Source organism: Gorilla gorilla, chromosome 3 (genome assembly GCF_029281585.2).
Source record: "Gorilla gorilla gorilla isolate KB3781 chromosome 3, NHGRI_mGorGor1-v2.1_pri, whole genome shotgun sequence".
NCBI classification, from domain to species: domain Eukaryota; kingdom Metazoa; phylum Chordata; class Mammalia; order Primates; family Hominidae; genus Gorilla; species Gorilla gorilla.
This window is the reverse complement of record NC_073227.2, coordinates 171937280-171955135: the sequence shown is the minus strand read 5'-3', so window position 1 is coordinate 171955135 and position 17856 is coordinate 171937280. Positions and strand designations below refer to the sequence as shown.

The following is a 17856-nucleotide window of genomic DNA, read 5'->3' as shown; positions in this document are numbered from 1 at the left end:
ATGACTAATGATATTGAGCATCTTTTTATATTTTTATTGGCTATTTGTAGATCTTCTTTGGAGATATGTATATTTAGATCTTTTGCCCATTTTAAAATTTTACTTGTCCTTTTATTATTGAGTTATAAGAGTACTTTATATATTTTGGTTACAAGTCCTTTATCAGGTATTCAGTTTGCAGATGTTTACTTCTATTCTTGTGGCTTATCTTTTCACGTTTTTGATGGTGTTCCTTAAAGCACAGGTTTTAATTTTAATAAAGTCCAGTGTATATATTTTTTTCTTTTGTCACTTGTCCTTTTGGTGACATAATAAGAAGGATTTGCCTAACCAAAGGACACTAGGGCCTTATGCTAATACCACAGTCTTCATCACTGTTGCTTTATATTAATGGTAGGTTTTGAAATGGTAGTATGAGTCCTTTGTTCTTCTTCATTTTTTTTTTTGAGACGGATTTTTGTTCTTGTCACCCTGGCTGGAGTGCAATGGCACGATCTCGGCTCACTGCAACCTCTGCCTCCTGGGTTCAAGCAATTCTCCTGCCTCAGCCTGCTGAGTAGCTGGGATTACAGGCACCCACCACCACGCATGGCTAATTTTTGTATTTTTTTAGTAGAGGCAGGGTTTCACCATATTGGCCAGGCTGGTCTCGAACTCCTGACCTCAGATGATCTGCCTGCCTTGGCCTCCCAAAGTGCTGGGATTACAGGTGTGAGCCACCGTATCTGGCCTGTTCTTTTTAAAAGATTGTTTTGGCTATACAAGATCCTTTTAATATGTAGTATGATCTTTTAAATAAAAATCTAAACCAAGCGGTAAAGCCATTTGTATATTGACTTCTGAATATAATTTAAAAATATTATGAACTAATCCTCTTCAGTTTTATATTTGTAGTTTTATAAAAGCAGCATATACCCAGTTTTTCTATTTTCTCTTTCCATTCCTGTCCATCTTTCTCTATTCTAATACCTTAAAATTTCTTCAAATTTCCAATTTGTTATCACTTTCTATCTCTTTTAATTAGAATCTCTGTGGATACGTTCATTTTAAGAAATGAAGAATACAAGATTCATGTGTCCAGGTTACACTGAATTTTTTTTCATTTAATTAACATTACTATGTATTAGGGAAAATTAAAAAGTTACTAAAAGTCTTCTTCCTGATAAAGAGTCTTCTTCCAGATAAAGAGTCTTCTTTCAGATTTTTTTTTTTTTTTTGAGACGGAGTCTTGCTCTTTCGCCTAGGCTAGAGTGCAGTGGTGTGGTCTCGGCTCACTGCAAGCTCTGCCTCCTGGGTTCACGCCGTTCTCCTGTCTCAGTCTCCCAAGTAGCTGGGACTACAGGCACCCACCACCGTACCCGGCTAATTTTTTGTATTTTTAGTAGAGACGGGGTTTCACTGTGTTAGCCAGGATGGTCTCAATCTCCTGACCTTGTGATCCACCTGCCTCGGCCTCCCAAAGTGCTGGGATTACAGGCGTGAGCCACCGCGCCCGGCCTCAGATATTTTAATTGTGACATAAAGTAATGTGATGTAGTACAAATATATGTAGCATTGCAAAGTCTTATTTTCATGATTTTAATAAGACAGGTTTTCACGTGAGTTAATAACTCAAAGTTTCTTTCCTTTAGGCTATTGCATTACCTCCTATAGCCAAATGGCCATACCAGAATGGTTTTACATTTCATACATGGCTTAGAATGGATCCTGTAAATAACATCAATGTAGATAAGGATAAACCATATTTGTATTGGTATGTATTTCTGTAACTGATTAGTGTTAAAACCTTACTTTGAAACTGAGAAGAATATTTAGAGGTAAAATGAAAACTATTCTTTGTAGTTTCAGAACCAGCAAAGGTCTTGGCTATTCTGCTCATTTTGTTGGAGGCTGTTTGATTATAACATCAATAAAGTCAAAAGGAAAAGGCTTTCAACACTGTGTGAAATTTGATTTCAAGCCACAAAAGGTACATGATCTTCTTGAGTCATAGTTATGTTAACAAGCTATGCTAGTCATCAGAATGCTTTGTTTTAATGTTATTCATATAATAACATGCTAAAGCACAACTTCATTTTTACTGTTTAAAAAGATGAAGCGTAAATCACTGGATAATTGACCTCTCTGATTTGGATATGAAAAAGATTGCAAATTTAGTTATTTGTGGAGATTAAGGGAGATACAAGTAGGAAATATCTACGGCATTTATTTTAGTATTGCAAATTTAATATGTGTTTTCTTTTGTACCTTAAAATTTAGAGGTTAATAAATGGTTCAACAAAATGTATAAGTAGATAGTCAGATAGATTAAGCAAATATGGCAAAAAATTGACAATTATGGAATCTAGTTGGTGGAAAAAGGGGGTGTTTGTACTTGATTTTCAGATTTTTGGGGTATGTTTGAAAATTTCCATAATAAAAAGCTGGAAAAATGATCTAGTGATTAAGTTCTTATCAGTTGAAAGGCCCATGAATAGATATTGTTCCAGAAAGTAAATATTGAATTTAACAAAGGTAGTCTTGTTTTATTTTTAGGTTGAATTACAACTTATCATTTAACTTTTACTCATCAGTATGGTTGCGTTATTGGGATAATTGTTATCTTTGTATTTTTAACTGTTTTTTGCTTCTGCAGTGGTATATGGTTACCATAGTACACATCTATAACCGATGGAAGAATAGTGAACTTCGATGTTATGTGAATGGTGAGCTGGCTTCCTACGGAGAGATAACATGGTTTGTCAACACTAGCGATGTAAGTAGTTTCAAAATGTCGCAATGAAAAAAGTGATTTTAAAAGCATGAGCTTTTTAAAAAAGAAAAAGTTTTACAACTTGAATATAAAATTCAAAGTATTACAATGGTAGATTTTTATAAACATAATTTGGCTAGCATGTTAATAGAACTTAATGTGTCACTGAAATATTAGTCCTTGTTATAAAATCATTCCATATAGGTAGAAATAAGGATTTATAGCTAACAGTGGCTATATCTGGGGAGTGGGTCATTGGTTCATTTATCAAAATGAACGAGAGCTCCACTATAGGGTTCTGATCATTTTTCTGAATGAGTTAAATGATGCATGCTTATAAATCTTGCATATAATTCTAACTGCTATAGTTAACTAGTATGTTGTAATGTTTACAGGTTTCAAAAATAAATCTATAGGTTAGAATGAAATTTAAAATGTTTTTCCTGTAATTATGTTCTTTTTATAAAAACTTGAAAAATACAGACCAGGAAAATGAACATAAAGTATACTACCCATACACCATTAACTCCTCTTTTCATATCCTTTGCTACACATATGTACATATTTTGTAATGCTAACCTTAAGAGATCAGGGTCTTGAATCAGACAGACTTAGGTTTGAATCTCAGCTCTGTCATTTATTGACTGCATGACCTTACCTAATCTATTAGGCCTTAGCATTTTTCCTCCTGAAAATGGACATAAAATATTCATACCTCAGAAAGTTGTCATCTGATTAAATGAGATAATATCCATAAATCTATTAGCAGAGCGCCTTATACAGAATGAGTGCTCAATAAATGTTAGCTCTTTTTTAGTACAAAAAAGGGCTCATATGTAAGTATTGTTTTGTAACCTGTTTTTTCTTACATTAACTTTTACTGAGTGCTTTTTGTATTCCAGGCATTGTAATAAATAGCTTTATTTTCAAAAAGCTCCAGCAACCTTGCAAGATAAGCATTATTATAATCTTCATTTTACAGATAGGTGAAGTACAAAGAGGTTAAGTAACTTGCCATACTCAGTGGCATAGGATGCAGGGATTTGATCTAGGTGGTTTGGCTTGAGAACACATGTGTTTCAAACTTTTCTATATCCCCTAATGTCATTACATACACATTTTTCAACATTCTTTCTAATGGTTTTATGGTATAAATTATGTTAGTCTATTTAGATACAGTTTAGAATGGACAAAACATTTATGATAATATAGGTTTTTATTATTTCTGGAGTTTTTTTTTTGTTTTTTCCTAATTCCTTTTTTTTTTTTTTTCTTTTACAGACCTTTGACAAATGTTTCCTGGGCTCATCAGAAACAGCAGATGCTAATAGAGTATTCTGTGGTCAGATGACTGCAGTTTACCTTTTCAGTGAAGCTCTTAATGCAGCTCAGATATTTGCTGTTTATCAGTTGGGCCTGGGATACAAGGTAGTTTGCTTACTGTTTTGTGCTTAACCAATGTTAGTTCAGCTTGATTTGAAGGTGGGTTATACATGGAGAGTTTGGTTAATGGATACAAAAAAAAAAGGAAAAATGAGACCTACTATTTGATACCACAGCAGGGTGACTATAGTCAATAATAACTGTACATTTTGAAATAGTGTAATTGGATGGTTTTCAACTAAATTGGTAAATGCTTGAAGGGATGGATATCTGTTCTCCATGATGTGCTTATTTCACGTTGCATGACTGTATTAAAACATTTTATGGGCCCCATAAATATATACACCTAAAATGTACCCACAAATAAAGAGATGTGTGCAAATGGTAACCAGAAAAGAGTAGGAGTAGCTTACTTAAATTAAACAAAATAGACTTTAAGTCAAAAACTGTCAAAAGAGACAAAGAAGGACATTTTATGATGATAGGGTCAGTTCACCAGAAAGATAGAACAAATATAAATATATGTACTTAACATCAGAGCTCTCAAATATATGAAGCAAACTTTGATAGAATTAAAAGAAGTAGATAGCAACACCATTATAGTAGGACACTTCAGTATTCAGCTTTCAATAATGAATAGAACAACCAGACAGAAGATCAATAAGTAAACAGAAGACTTGAACAGCAGTGCAGCCCAATGTATTTAGCAGTAGTATACATAACGCTCGATGAAACAACAGTAGAATGTGCATTGTTCTTCTTCTTTTTTTTTTTTTTTGAGATGGAGTTTTGCTCTTGTTGCCCAGGCTGGAGTGCAATGGCATGATCTTGGCTCATTGTAACCTCCACCTCCTGGGTTCAAGCAATTCTCATGCCTCAGCCTCCCAAGTACCTGGGATTACAGGCGTGTGGCACCGCGCCCAGCTAATTTTGTAATTTTAATAGAGATGGGGTTTTGCCATTTTGGTCAGGCTGGTCTCAAACTCCTGACCTCAGGTGATCCGCCCACCTCGGCTTCCCAAAGTGCTGGGATTACAGGCGTGAGCCACTGCACCTGGCCTGCATTCTTCTTAAGCACACACAGAACATTCTCCAGGATAGACATGTGTTATGCCACAAAACAAGTGTCAACAAAGTTAAGATTGAAATTATACCAAGTATCTTTTTTGACCACAATAAAATGAAACTAGAAACCAGTTGCCAAAGAAAAACTGGAAAGTCCACCAATTTTTTAATGTAGAAAATGTTTAATGTAGAAATTAAACAACACACTTAAAACAGCCTTTGGGTCAAAGATAAATCTCAAGGAAAATTAGAAAATATCTTGAGAGAAATCAAAATGTAAGCACAACCTACCATAACTTACGGGATTCAGTGACCTCAGTCTAAGAGAGAAGATTATGGTGATAATGACTGATCATTATCACCAAAAGAAAGATCTCAGATCAGCAACCTAATTTATACAACATGGAACTGGAAAAAGAACAACAAATAAAGTTAACGTTAGCAGATAGAAGGAAATGATAAAAATCCGAGCAGAAATAAATGAAATAGAGCAGCAGTCCCCAACCTTTTTGGTCCTAGGGACCAGTTTCATGGAAGACAGTTTTTCCATGGACCACGGGTGGTGGGGGCGCAGCAGGGATGGTTTCAGGATGATTCAAGTGCATTACATTTATTGTGCACTTTATTTCTGTTATTATTACATTGTAATATATAATGAAATAATTATATGACTCACCATAATGTAGAATCAGTGGGAAACAAAGCAGAGCTTGTTTTCTGCAACTAGACGGTTCCATCCGGGGGTGATGGGAGACAGTGACAGATTATCAGGTATTATATTCTCATAAGGAGCACGCAATCTAGATCCCTTGCATGTGCAGTTCACAATAGGGTTCACCCTTCTATAAAAATCTGATCTGACAGGAGGTGGAGCTCAGGCAGTAATGTGAGTGGTAGGGAGTGGCTGTAAATACAGATGAAGCTTTGCTTGCTTGCCCGCCGCTCACTTCTTGCTGTTGTTCCTAACAGGTCATATACCTGGTTAGGGACCCCTGGAATAGAAAATAGAAAAGCAGTGAGAAAAAAATCAGTGAAACTAACAGTTTTTTTTTTTAATTAAACATCAACCAAATTGACAAATTCTTACATAGGCTAAGGAAAAAAGAAGAGCGCATAAATAAGTAAAATCAGAAATTAAGGAGGAGGCATTATAACATGCCACAGAAATAGAAAGAATTATAAGAGAATGCTATGAAAAGTATATGCCAACAAATTGGATAATTTAGAAGAAATGGACAATTTTCTAGAAATATACATCCTACTGAGACTGAATCAAGAATAAATTTAAAAAATCCAAAAAGACCTATAGCTAGTAGGGAGATTGAATCAATAATAAAAAACTTTTCAACAAAGAAAGCCAGGGACTAGATGGCTTCACTGGAGAATGCTCTCAGTCATCTAAAGAAGAATTAACGCCAATTCTCCTCAAATTTACAAAAATTTTAAGAGTAGGGAACATTTTCAAACTGATTTTATGAGGCCAGTGTTACCCTGATACCAAAGCCAGATCAAGATAGTACAAGAAAGAAAACTATAGACTAATACCCCTGATGAATATTGATGGAAAAATCTTCAATAAAATACTAAGAAATTGAATTTAACAGCACATTAAAAGAATTATACACAATGTCAAATTAAGATTTATTTCTGGAATGCAAAGATGGTTCAACATGGAAATCAGTCAATGCAATGTACCACACTAACAGTGAATTACAAAATCCATATGATCATATATCAACTGATACAGAAAAGGATTTGACAAAATTCAACACTCTTTCTTGATTTAAAAAAAACCTAAAACACTCAACAATCTATGAATAGAAGGAAACTACCTCAACATAATAAAATATTGTGTATGAAAAGCCCATGACTGACACAATACTGAACAGTGAAAAACTGACAGTTTTTCCTCTAAAATCAGGAACAAAGCAAGGATGCTTATTCTTTCCATTTCTGTTCAACATAGTATTTGGAAATCCAGTTAGAGCAATTTGGCAAGAGAAAGAAAAGGCATCTAAATTGGAAGGGAAGAGGTAAAATGATCTGTTGGCGTATGGCATGACCTTATATCTAAAAATCCTTAAAGATTTCACTGAAAACTGTTAGGACTAGTAAATGAATTCTGCAGAGTTCCAAGGCACAAAATCAATACACACAAATCAATTGTGTTTCTATTAGTAATAATGAAGTAGTAATGAACAGTTTGAAAATTACACAAACAATTTCTTTTACAATAGCATCAAAAAGGATAAAATACTTAGAAATAAACTCAACCAAGGTGGCAAAAGAGCTGTACCCTGACTCCACCAAGGAGGCAAAAGAGTTGTACATTGAAAAGTACAAAATGTTGCTGACAAAATTGAAGAGACCGAAACAAATGTAAAGACATCCCTTGGAAGATTTAATATGCTAAAAATCCATACTACCTAAAGGAATCTACAGGTTCAGTACAGTTCTTATCAAAATCCCAATGGCATTTTTTGCATAAATAGAAGCACAATTCTAAAATTAATGTGGAATCTCAAGGGATTCTCAGAAGCCAAAACAGTATTTAAAAAGGGGAACAAAGTTGCAGGCTTTACACTTCTGGGTTTCAAAATTTATTACAAGGCTATGATACATAATGAAAACAACGTTAGACTTGCTTAGACACATAGGCCAAGGGAATACAATAGAGTTTCCGGAAATAAACTTTTGCATATACGGTCAAATGATCTTTGACAAGTGAGGCAAGGCCACATACTGGGGAAAGGACAATGTGTTCAACACATGATGTTGGGAAAACTGGATATCCAGATGCGAAAAATAAGAAAGAAAAGTTTTATACTTAATTCATATTGTATATTGTATATAAAAATGAGTTGAAAATGGATTAAAGACCTAAAAGTAAGATGTAAAACTATAAAACTCCTAAAAGAATACACAAGGGAAAAGCTTTACGACATTGAATTTGGCAGTGATTTCTTGACTGTGATACCAAAAGTACAGGCAACCAAAGCAAAAACAGACAAATAAGATGTTGTCAAAGTTATAAAGTTCTGCGCATCAGAGGAAATATCCAGCAGAGTGGAAAGGTAACCTACAGAGTGAGAGAAAATATTTAGCAATCATATATCTGATAAGGAGTTAATATCCAGAATATATGAATCCTGTAACTCAACAACAACAACAACAATAACAAAACAATTAAAAATGCATAAAAGAGTTGAGTAGACATTTCTTTAAAGAAGATATAAAAATAGCCAATGAACGTATGAAAAGATGCTCAATATCACTAGACATTAGAAAAATGCTAATTTAAACTACAGCGAGCTATTGCCTCATCATTTAGGATGACTACTTAAAAGAGAAAACAAAATAACAAGTGTTGGTGAGAATGTGGAGAAATTGGTACCTTTGTGCACTGTTGAGGGGAATGAAAAATGGTGCAGCTGCTATGGACAACAATATGAGGTTCCTCAAAAAATTAAAAATAGAACTTCCATGTGATCCAGTAATCTCACTTATGGGATATATACAAAATAATTGAAAAGAGGATCACAGAGACGTGTTTGCACACAAAAAATAGGGTCACAAGGAGATATTTGCCCATCCATGTTCATAGTAATATTCTCGATAACCCAGAGATAGAAGTAACCCACATGTCCAGTAGCAGATGAATGGATAAAGAAAATGTGACAGACAACACACATAAACACACGGGACCATATTCAACCTTAAAAAACAAGGAAATCCTGTCATCAGCTAAAACATGGAGGAACTGTGAAGACATTGTGCTAAATGAAATGCTTGGGTCACAAAAAGACAAATACTGTATGATTCGACTTATATGAGGTATCTAAGAGTCCAACTCATAGAAACAGAAAGTAGAATTGTGATAGTCAGGGGCTGGTGGGGAGCAGGAAATGGGGAGTTGTTAAATGGCTACAGAGTTTCAATTTTGCAAGATATAAAAGTTCTAGAGATTTGCTGTTGAACAATATGAATACAGTTAATGTTTCTCAATTATACACTTAAAAATACTTAAGATGGTAAGTTGTATATTATATGCTTTTGATCACAATTTTAAAAAAAGAATATAAGAAAAAAGATAAAATATGATCTATTGGTCACTTCTACATTTTTAAGGTAAGGTTTTAATGTCAAGTTGACTTGATTTCCATTATATCTTTAAATTCAGCCAATTTTAGAAGTAAACGAGGGGTCCTCTTATATAATATTGTTAAAAGATTATCAATGGTCTGTCTCCTTAAAGTTTTACACCGGTGTTGATTTGTACTTAGATTCTCTTTTTGTGGCATACTATTTAACTGTTTTTAATTAATTCTTAGGGTACATTTAAATTCAAAGCAGAAAGCGACCTTTTCCTTGCTGAGCATCACAAACTTTTATTGTACGATGGGAAACTCTCTAGTGCCATTGCATTCACGTACAATCCACGGGCAACAGATGCCCAGCTTTGTCTTGAATCATCTCCTAAGGACAACCCTTCAATTTTTGTTCATTCACCACATGCACTCATGCTCCAGGTACTAACTGTGATCTTTTAAGAACATTTATAATGGTAATTTTTGATGTGTTATTGAGATGTATTTGGTAGCTTCTGTTAAACACATGGAATGTCACGTTTATAGTGTTTCTGCATTTATTGTTGTGCCTTATTTTTAACTGTTTTGGAAAAGAAATCATTGAACTCTTTACTGTGTTTTTGATCTTACAAGGATGTAAAGGCAGTTTTAACACATTCCATCCAAAGTGCAATGCATTCAATTGGAGGAGTACAAGTACTATTTCCACTTTTTGCACAGTTGGATTACAGGCAATATTTGTCTGATGAGATTGATTTGACTATATGGTGAGTGCCTTTATTTGTTTCTTTAATTGGCTGTGAGGGTTAATTTCATCACTGTTGAGCTATACAATATTTTGCCTTTCAGGTTTTGTTGTGTCAAAATAATTTAAAGAAACTTGTGAACTATAAACTGTATTACAAGTCCATATTAATTATGTCAGTATTAACTTAAGTTCTTGTTTATCAGTAGGAAATACGGAAGCTGTAAGAAACACAGTAAATTGGTTTTAGAATAACATTATAAATGGCAATAATGGGTTACTCAAAAATAAATACATTTTTTTGTCTAAATTAAAAATTTTTTTTTACTACCCATTACTCAGAATGCAATAAGAAATTTTTAATTTCTGAAATATTTTAAATTATTTGGTAATGATTTATTATGGAACTTAACTTTTCATATTTTAATTATTTATACTGATTGCATTTATGTAATTGGAAGCCAAAATTTTAATAGTGTTATCAAAGTGAATTAGTCTTTTTGAAAAAAATTAGATTGTACATTTAGCACATTTTTGTCTCTTGTGTTGTAGTCCTGAGTCTAAAAAAGACAAAGGGATATAAATTCTAGGGTAAGTCATAAAATGTAGGAAAGGAGTCTAAATTTCTCATGGCTGTATATTCTAGTGAAACAATGTATAGTGAAATTATTGTTTCATTTGTATTGAAATTATTGTTTCATTTGTTACTTGAGAAATTTAAATACTTTTACATTCTCTCATTTTGAAATTCTCCCTTTGATTTTTGCTTTTATACATAACTTGATGTCTGCCACCAGTGTGTATAATAATGGTAATTGTCCTGATTATTTTCAGGCAACAATTTTTTTTTAAATAAAAAGTTATCAAGTCTAGTATTTGTCAACTTATATTTTAAAAAATATAAAATTAAATTACCCTGACATATTAATACTTTATGGAATTGTTTTGTGCTGTGTTCTAACAGGGTTTACTTACAGTTTTCCTCCCTCCCTCCCTCCCGCCCTCCCTTCCTTCCCTCCCCCTTCCCCTTCCTCCCCTCTCTGCCCCCTCCCTCCCTTCCCCCTCTCCCCCACTTCTCTCCTCCCTCCCTCCCCTCTCCCCCCCTTCTCTCTTCCCTCCCTCCCCTCTCCCTCTCCCTCCCCCCTCCCCCCTTTATTGAAATTGCTGGCAGTGAAAGCACTGATGTGGAGGAGGAGATTGGCTGCTGGTCATGCTTTCTCTCTCTCTCTTTTTTTTTTGTGGGACTTCTCTCTGAGAAGGCAGTAACAACTGATCTTTTTCCTTTCCCTTCCAGGGATCTTTAAAAATTGTAGGTAGTAGAGCATGGCTGTAGCCCCTATTCAGTTTTAAAAGTGTTCGAGACTGACTGGAGAATTACAATTTTGTTGGTGGGATAATGAACAAACTTCTTAAATTAGTGTTCAAGGAGCTCAAGTTTGCCTCCAAGCTAACTTTCTCATCTTTCTCTTCATGTGCCCTCTGCTCCATTCAGACTATGCAAGTCTGGAGCCCTAACACATTTTGAGGATTTACACCTTACTCTGTTTGCTCCACTGTCTTTTCTCACCTTTTGGCCCCTAACGCTTCAAAGTTGAATATACTTGCTTATCTAAGTTATATCTGTTCTTTAAGGCCTTAGTGTATTTTTAATAAGTATTTGTTATTGGTTGTTTTTGGAAGTTGCTCATTTTTCTCTATATCATGAACATTTGTCATTGTTTCTAAATAATTCACCTATCAATGTGTTTGAGATAAAGTATATGAAATAAATATTTGAGTAACTCCTAATCCTACATTAAAAATCTAGTTCTGATGTAATGTTGGAAGCAGTTTTAGTGGAGCTTCAATTTCTTTGAAATGGAGAACTTTTTATTAAGGTGAATGGAAGGGTTACATCTATCTAACCTAATTTAAAAAAATAGAATATGTTTTTTTAATCATCGCCTTTTTAAAAAATTCTAGTTCAACCTTGCTGGCCTTTATCATGGAATTGTTGAAGAACTCAATTGCTATGCAGGAACAGATGCTTGCCTGTAAGGGCTTCTTGGTAATAGGATATAGCCTTGAAAAGGTAAAGTATGAAATATTTTATGTTTTTGATTCTTAATTTACAGGCCATACATTTGTTCTCTAAATGGCTAAGGAATTCTGTCTGCAAGAATATCTCCTTGGTTACAGAAAATTACCTAAACTAAAATAACATTTTGTTGTTTTACCTTGCCTCCATTCCTCTATCAAACAAATGTGATAGTGAGCTTCATGGCATCTTTAACTTTGAGCATAATTTGTGGGCCAATTTTTTTCCTGGTAGGGACAGCCTGTAATTCACTTACTTTGACTTGAATTTGTGGTAACATTTGAACTACTTTTTTTGCAGTCTTCCAAATCTCATGTTAGCAGAGCAGTACTTGAACTTTGCCTTGCATTTTCAAAATATCTGAGTAATCTGCAGAATGGGATGCCCCTGCTCAAGCAATTGTGTGATCACGTTCTTCTTAATCCTGCCATATGGATTCATACCCCAGCCAAGGTAATATATATCTATATATTGATATTGTTTTACTATCTTTGCTGTTTTTGTGCGTGAGGAGAGTGATAATTAAGAAGATTTTTCTTTTTTTTATGTACTATTATGCAAGACTTCAGTGGATTGCTTTTTTTGACTAAGCATCCTTTTTTACTCTTCAGGAAAAATTGCAAATTGTGTATGTGTGTGTATGAATATATACAAAGAATATATACATACATACAAAGAATATATTCTTTGTAAACAATATCATTATTTTAAAAGATACAGGTATAGTCTTTATTTTCTGAAATTAAATGAAATAAAGTTTTATTTGGGAGAGACTTCATTTACTAAATATAAATCAAAGTTAGACAGTTTTAATGTAATTATTAATGTTTCCTAGTAACTGTAGCTTTGTTCCATTGTAAATATCCATATGTATTTTTTCTTTTTTTTCTATTTCTTAAGAACTCACCCTGCTCCTGCTCTCTCTCTTTTTTACTTCACACTTTTGCCTTCCAACATGATGAACTACTGAGTTTCATTCTTATAGGTACCACTGAAATGTCACTTTTTCTTTGAAGGCATGATATACTAGTCTCATGTAATCATTTTAATTTCACATTAATTCAAATTATGAAACCATTTGTACAAATTTTTTTTTCAGTTTTGTAACAACAAACCAATTAGTTCTATGTGAATGTAAATGAATTTGTGGCAAGGTATATGAACAAAATCTTTAATAAATCCTAGTGTTGTAATACATTGTCCTAAAAATTCAGTAGTGGCAGTATTAAGCATAACTTGAAACAGATCATTTTATTAAATTGCATAATTGTATCTGTCTTATCTACAATTTTTGTTAGAAGTCGTGTTATTTCAAGCCCAGTTTTCCTCTCTCCCCGTCTGCCTTTTGGCCCACTTGCAGTGTGTATCATTGTTTAAGTTGGAATAGCACCTACTTATTCTAGTTGTCAGAAAAAAAGTCTGCAGACTTTTTTGCTTTCCTAGAGTCTTAATATTTTATTTTCAGCTGGTCTTTTCAAATGTTAAAGAGAAAAACAGCTGCTGACTCTGATTGCCATTTGGAAATAATCGAAAGAGGCAGTTGGAGGTTGTAGCTTTTTATCTCCAGGTCAAATTTGACCTCATTTTCTTCCATGACCCTCAGTCTTACTTCTTTTTGAGGATTGTTTCAAGTTACTTTTTAAATCTTTTACTAGATACTTTTTTGTCTTACTAATCAGCATATTTGTAAGGCTTTGTGTCTCTTTTGATGTGGTCAGAAAGCCTCTTATTAGATACTTAGTTGGAGGGGAATTTAAAAAAATTCATCTTATGATTTTCTTAGTTTCCTAGTATTATTATACTCTACTTCTTATCTTCTACTTTTTAATAACTTTCCTCAATTTCCTTTTTAGAATTTGCAGTTGAGTTGATAATATTAGCATTTTCTCCTGTTTTAGCCATCTGCTTTATGTATCCACAAGGGGTTTTATCTGCTTTTATTTTATTGTAAAGACAGCCATAAAAAAGGGCAGATCCAAATTTTGTTTGACTTGAAGGTCAAATGTTTATCATGTGGGAAATTTTTTAAGAAGAAGAATACAATATAATGCATACAAAATTAGGTTTAGGGTCTTGGAAGAAACATTTATAGATCAGTGGTCATAAAGTTTAAGCTTTATCAGCTTCGTGGTCAATCCACCTCTGGTTAAAAGTTGAAGGTCTGGATGTGTGGATGTGAAAAGCTTTGCTTTTGGAAAAGGGAGCTACCAGCGATTTATAATTTCCATTTATCTTAGATCTGCTCAGAGAACATCTTTTTAATGACCTAGCAGGAGAGATGAATTTTCTTGTCTACCATGGTCCTTCATTTACTCAACAAATATTTGTTGAGTGACTACTTTATGGTGGGCACTGTGGATATGGTGATGAACAAGATAGACTTGATACTTGCCCTCATAGAATTTAGATTTAGTGGGAAAGACAGATGTTAACACACAATTTGTGTGGCTATTGGAGTACCTAATGAGTGAATGAGGGAAGGTTTATTCGTAATTAGCATATGAGTAATCTTGAGGTCTTTCATTCATCTCTATACGTTGCTACTAAATTCTGTTTACTTATTTTTTTGACACAGGGTCTCACTGTGTCACTAAGGCGGGATCTCAGCTCACTGTAACTTCTGCCTCCCCAGCTCAGGTGATCCTCCCATCTCAGCCTCCTGAGTAGTTGGGACTGTAGCTGTGTACCACCACACACAGCTAATTTTTGTATTTTTTTGTAGACATGATGTTTTGCCATTTTGCCCAGGCTGGTCTCGAACTCCTGGGCTCAAGTGATCTACCTGCCTCAGCCCCCCAGAGTGCTGGGATCACAGGTGTGAGCCATCAGGCCCAGCCTCTGTTCATTTTTCTTTTACCACAGTATCGTTCTCAATAGACTGACTTTCTCCAGTTTTCCATTTCTTTGTCTAACTTATAACTATTCTGCCAGAATTCCAACATGTTCTTTTCATGGCCATGGCTCAGTGCAACCTCGAACTCCTAGGCTCAATCAGTCCTCCTGCCTCAGCCTCCTGAGTAGCTGATACTGCAGGTGTGCGCCACCATTCCCAGCTAACTCTTTAAATTTTTTTGTAGAGACTAGGGTCTTGCTTTGTTGTTTAGGCTGGTCTCGAACTTCTGGCCTCAAGCAATCCTCCTCTCTCAGCCCCAGAAAGTGTTGGGATTACAGTCTTGAGCTACCACGCTCAACCCCAATATTTTCCTAACATATGACTCTTATAACTTCTTAGCCCCAGCAGTTTTAATGGTTTCCCATTGTTCTCAGAACGAAGTAGTCCTTTATCTAAGGATTTCATGTCAATTCTTATTTCTAGATTTTCTAGCTTAAAAATGGAAATATCCTCAGTGGATAGGGAGGTACCAAAAGGTTTCCCTACAGTGGTGGTTCTCAGTCTTGACTGCTGATGTAATCAGTTGGGGTAGGTTTCTAAAAACAAGCAAAAATAGAATCCCACCACTTCCACTGCAGATTCTGATTTCATCAATCTGTTGTTATCCGTGGAGAGTGTCCAGGTTCTTGGTGTCTTGAACAAAGGATTGGACAAAATGCACAAAGCAAGGGAAGAATGAAGGAACAAAAGCAGAAATTTATTGAAAATGAAAGTACACTCCACAGTGTGGGAGCAGGCCTGAGCGTAGGGGCTCAAGAGCCCTGTTACAGAATTTTCTGAGGTTTAAATAACCTTTAGAGGTTTCCATTGGTTGCTTGGTGTATGCCCTATGTAAATGAAGAGGATGCAGTAAAGTTACAAAGTCATTTACTCGGTGTATGCCCTATGTAAATGGAGAGGATATTTCCTGTCATAGCTGTAGCATTTCCATTTGATTTAGTTCTAGGAAGTCCTTAGGTTCGCTGCCTCCAGACCCTATTCTCCTGCCTCACTGGGATGGGACTCAGGCATCAGTATTAAAAAAAAAGAAAAGTTTTTCAGTTATTTTAATGTGCAGAAATTGAGAACTGTTGTTCTAACTCTAGGGAAACCTTTATTTCAACCATCATTTTTCTTGCTTGAAATTTCCTCTTGTATTCTGTCTGTCTATTCTACTACTCATCTTCAAAGCCTATCTTAATGCCTACTTTATTAGTGAAGCTTTTCTTTACTATTTCAGTTTATCCTATAATAATTTATCTGTCCTCTGAATTAATAATATTTCATAGCTCTATGTCATTCAATTACATATTGCTTCATGACTTTTTTCATGTTTTGGTAGGCATATTTATTGTCTTTGATTTGTTTTGCTTAAATATAAGTGTTTTTTTAATCTTTTTAACTGTATTTCAGCTACTTAGGGACAGCATACGTGCCACTGTATTTCCATGATACAGTGTTATGCATATAGTTAGATGTAAATATTTGCTAAGGGACTGAAATAACATGGTTAAGAATTTGAGGCATGTCGTATTGTCTCAATGACAAGTGGATTGGGCCTATCAATTTGAACAGCAGTAGCTACATCAAAATAACATTTTGCGGCAGGTCAGTAGATCACAATGTATGTGTATGTGTATAGATACATATATGGTTTTGTGAATTATAATGATCTTCCAAGCCCTGCTTTTAAGTGGTTCAGAACCTGCCACTTTTTAGCATGTTAGATTTATTCATTGACACTCTAATTCATTTAGCCTTGATTGTTTATTTGCAGGGCACCTGGAAGATAGGTACCTACTTTTTGCTCTCTAAAGAAATCCCTAGGTGACACTGAGGTACCTTGCAGGTTTGAAAAGGAAAATGCCCTCATTGTCCAGGAAGGTAACATAAAGGTTCAGTTATAAATGATCAGTAGTTTGGTCTATGGTCAAGGGAAGAATATATATCCTATACTTACAGTTGTTCAGCTTATAAAATATACCCTCTAGCAATAAAATGAATTGATTTCAACATGAGAGTAGAGCAAAAGCAGTCGTTATTTTTGCTGCTTTAAGTAATGGATAATAGTTGATGAGTTTCAGACCCATAATTTCACTGAAAAAAAATTTTTTTTTTTTGAGGCAGGGTCTCTGTTGCCCAGGCTGGAGTGCAGTGGTGCTATCTCGGCTTACTGCACTCTCTACCTCCTGGGTTCAAGCAATTCTCTTGCCTCAGTTTCCTGAGTACCTGGGACTACAGGTGTGCACCATCACGCCCGGCTAATTTTTGTATTTTTTGGTAGAGACGAAGCTTCACGATGTTGGCCAGGCTGGTTTTAAACTCCTGACTTCAAGTGATCTGCCCGCCTCAGCCTCCTAACATGCTGAAATTACAGGCGTGAATCACTGGGGTGGGCCAATTTTTTGTTAAGATGAAATGTGCAGTGGTGGGGTAGCACTTTTATTATTTCTTTCTCTTACATATGAAGAGGAGATATTTCGAAGTTAATATAAACATATATAACTTCTTATGTATTTTTTTAGACTGTTTACTTTCAATGAGATTAGTAGAATCCTTTCCTAATTGGGGGACATGATATACATGTTGAGAGATTATAATGTTATGATTAAAATGCTAGATTGGAATGTTTCTTGTAATGAGCTACTGTAATAGAATTCTGTTTTTCTAATATTCTTCAAGGTAAACTCTATATCTTTTTCTGTGGTTTTCTTTCTTTTGGTTTTGTTCTATTTATTTTTTCCTTTTGAGTTACTAGTACTTTTTCTTTTGAGTCATTTTAGCTCCTGATTTTCTGCAAATGTTGTATTTGAAAGAAATTCTAGCTTTTTCAAACAACTATGCATAGATAGCATAAGTAATAAGTCTATTATA

At 34.6% G+C, this 17856-nt stretch overlaps 1 protein-coding gene across 4 annotated transcripts in view; it reads left to right on the top strand.

Annotated features, from left to right (window-relative positions):
- Positions 1-17856, top strand: part of LRBA (LPS responsive beige-like anchor protein) — a 766360-nt gene that overhangs the window by 92695 nt on the left and 655809 nt on the right. For all 4 annotated transcript variants that reach the window (XM_031010185.3, XM_055385519.2, XM_055385518.2 and 1 more), the window contains exons 6-13: positions 1632-1753; positions 1843-1969; positions 2636-2755; positions 4034-4180; positions 9532-9729; positions 9922-10055; positions 11996-12104; positions 12411-12563. In XM_031010185.3, coding sequence (XP_030866045.3) covers positions 1632-1753; positions 1843-1969; positions 2636-2755; positions 4034-4180; positions 9532-9729; positions 9922-10055; positions 11996-12104; positions 12411-12563 — 1110 coding nt within the window. The remainder of the gene's footprint in view (positions 1-1631; positions 1754-1842; positions 1970-2635; positions 2756-4033; positions 4181-9531; positions 9730-9921; positions 10056-11995; positions 12105-12410; positions 12564-17856) is intronic.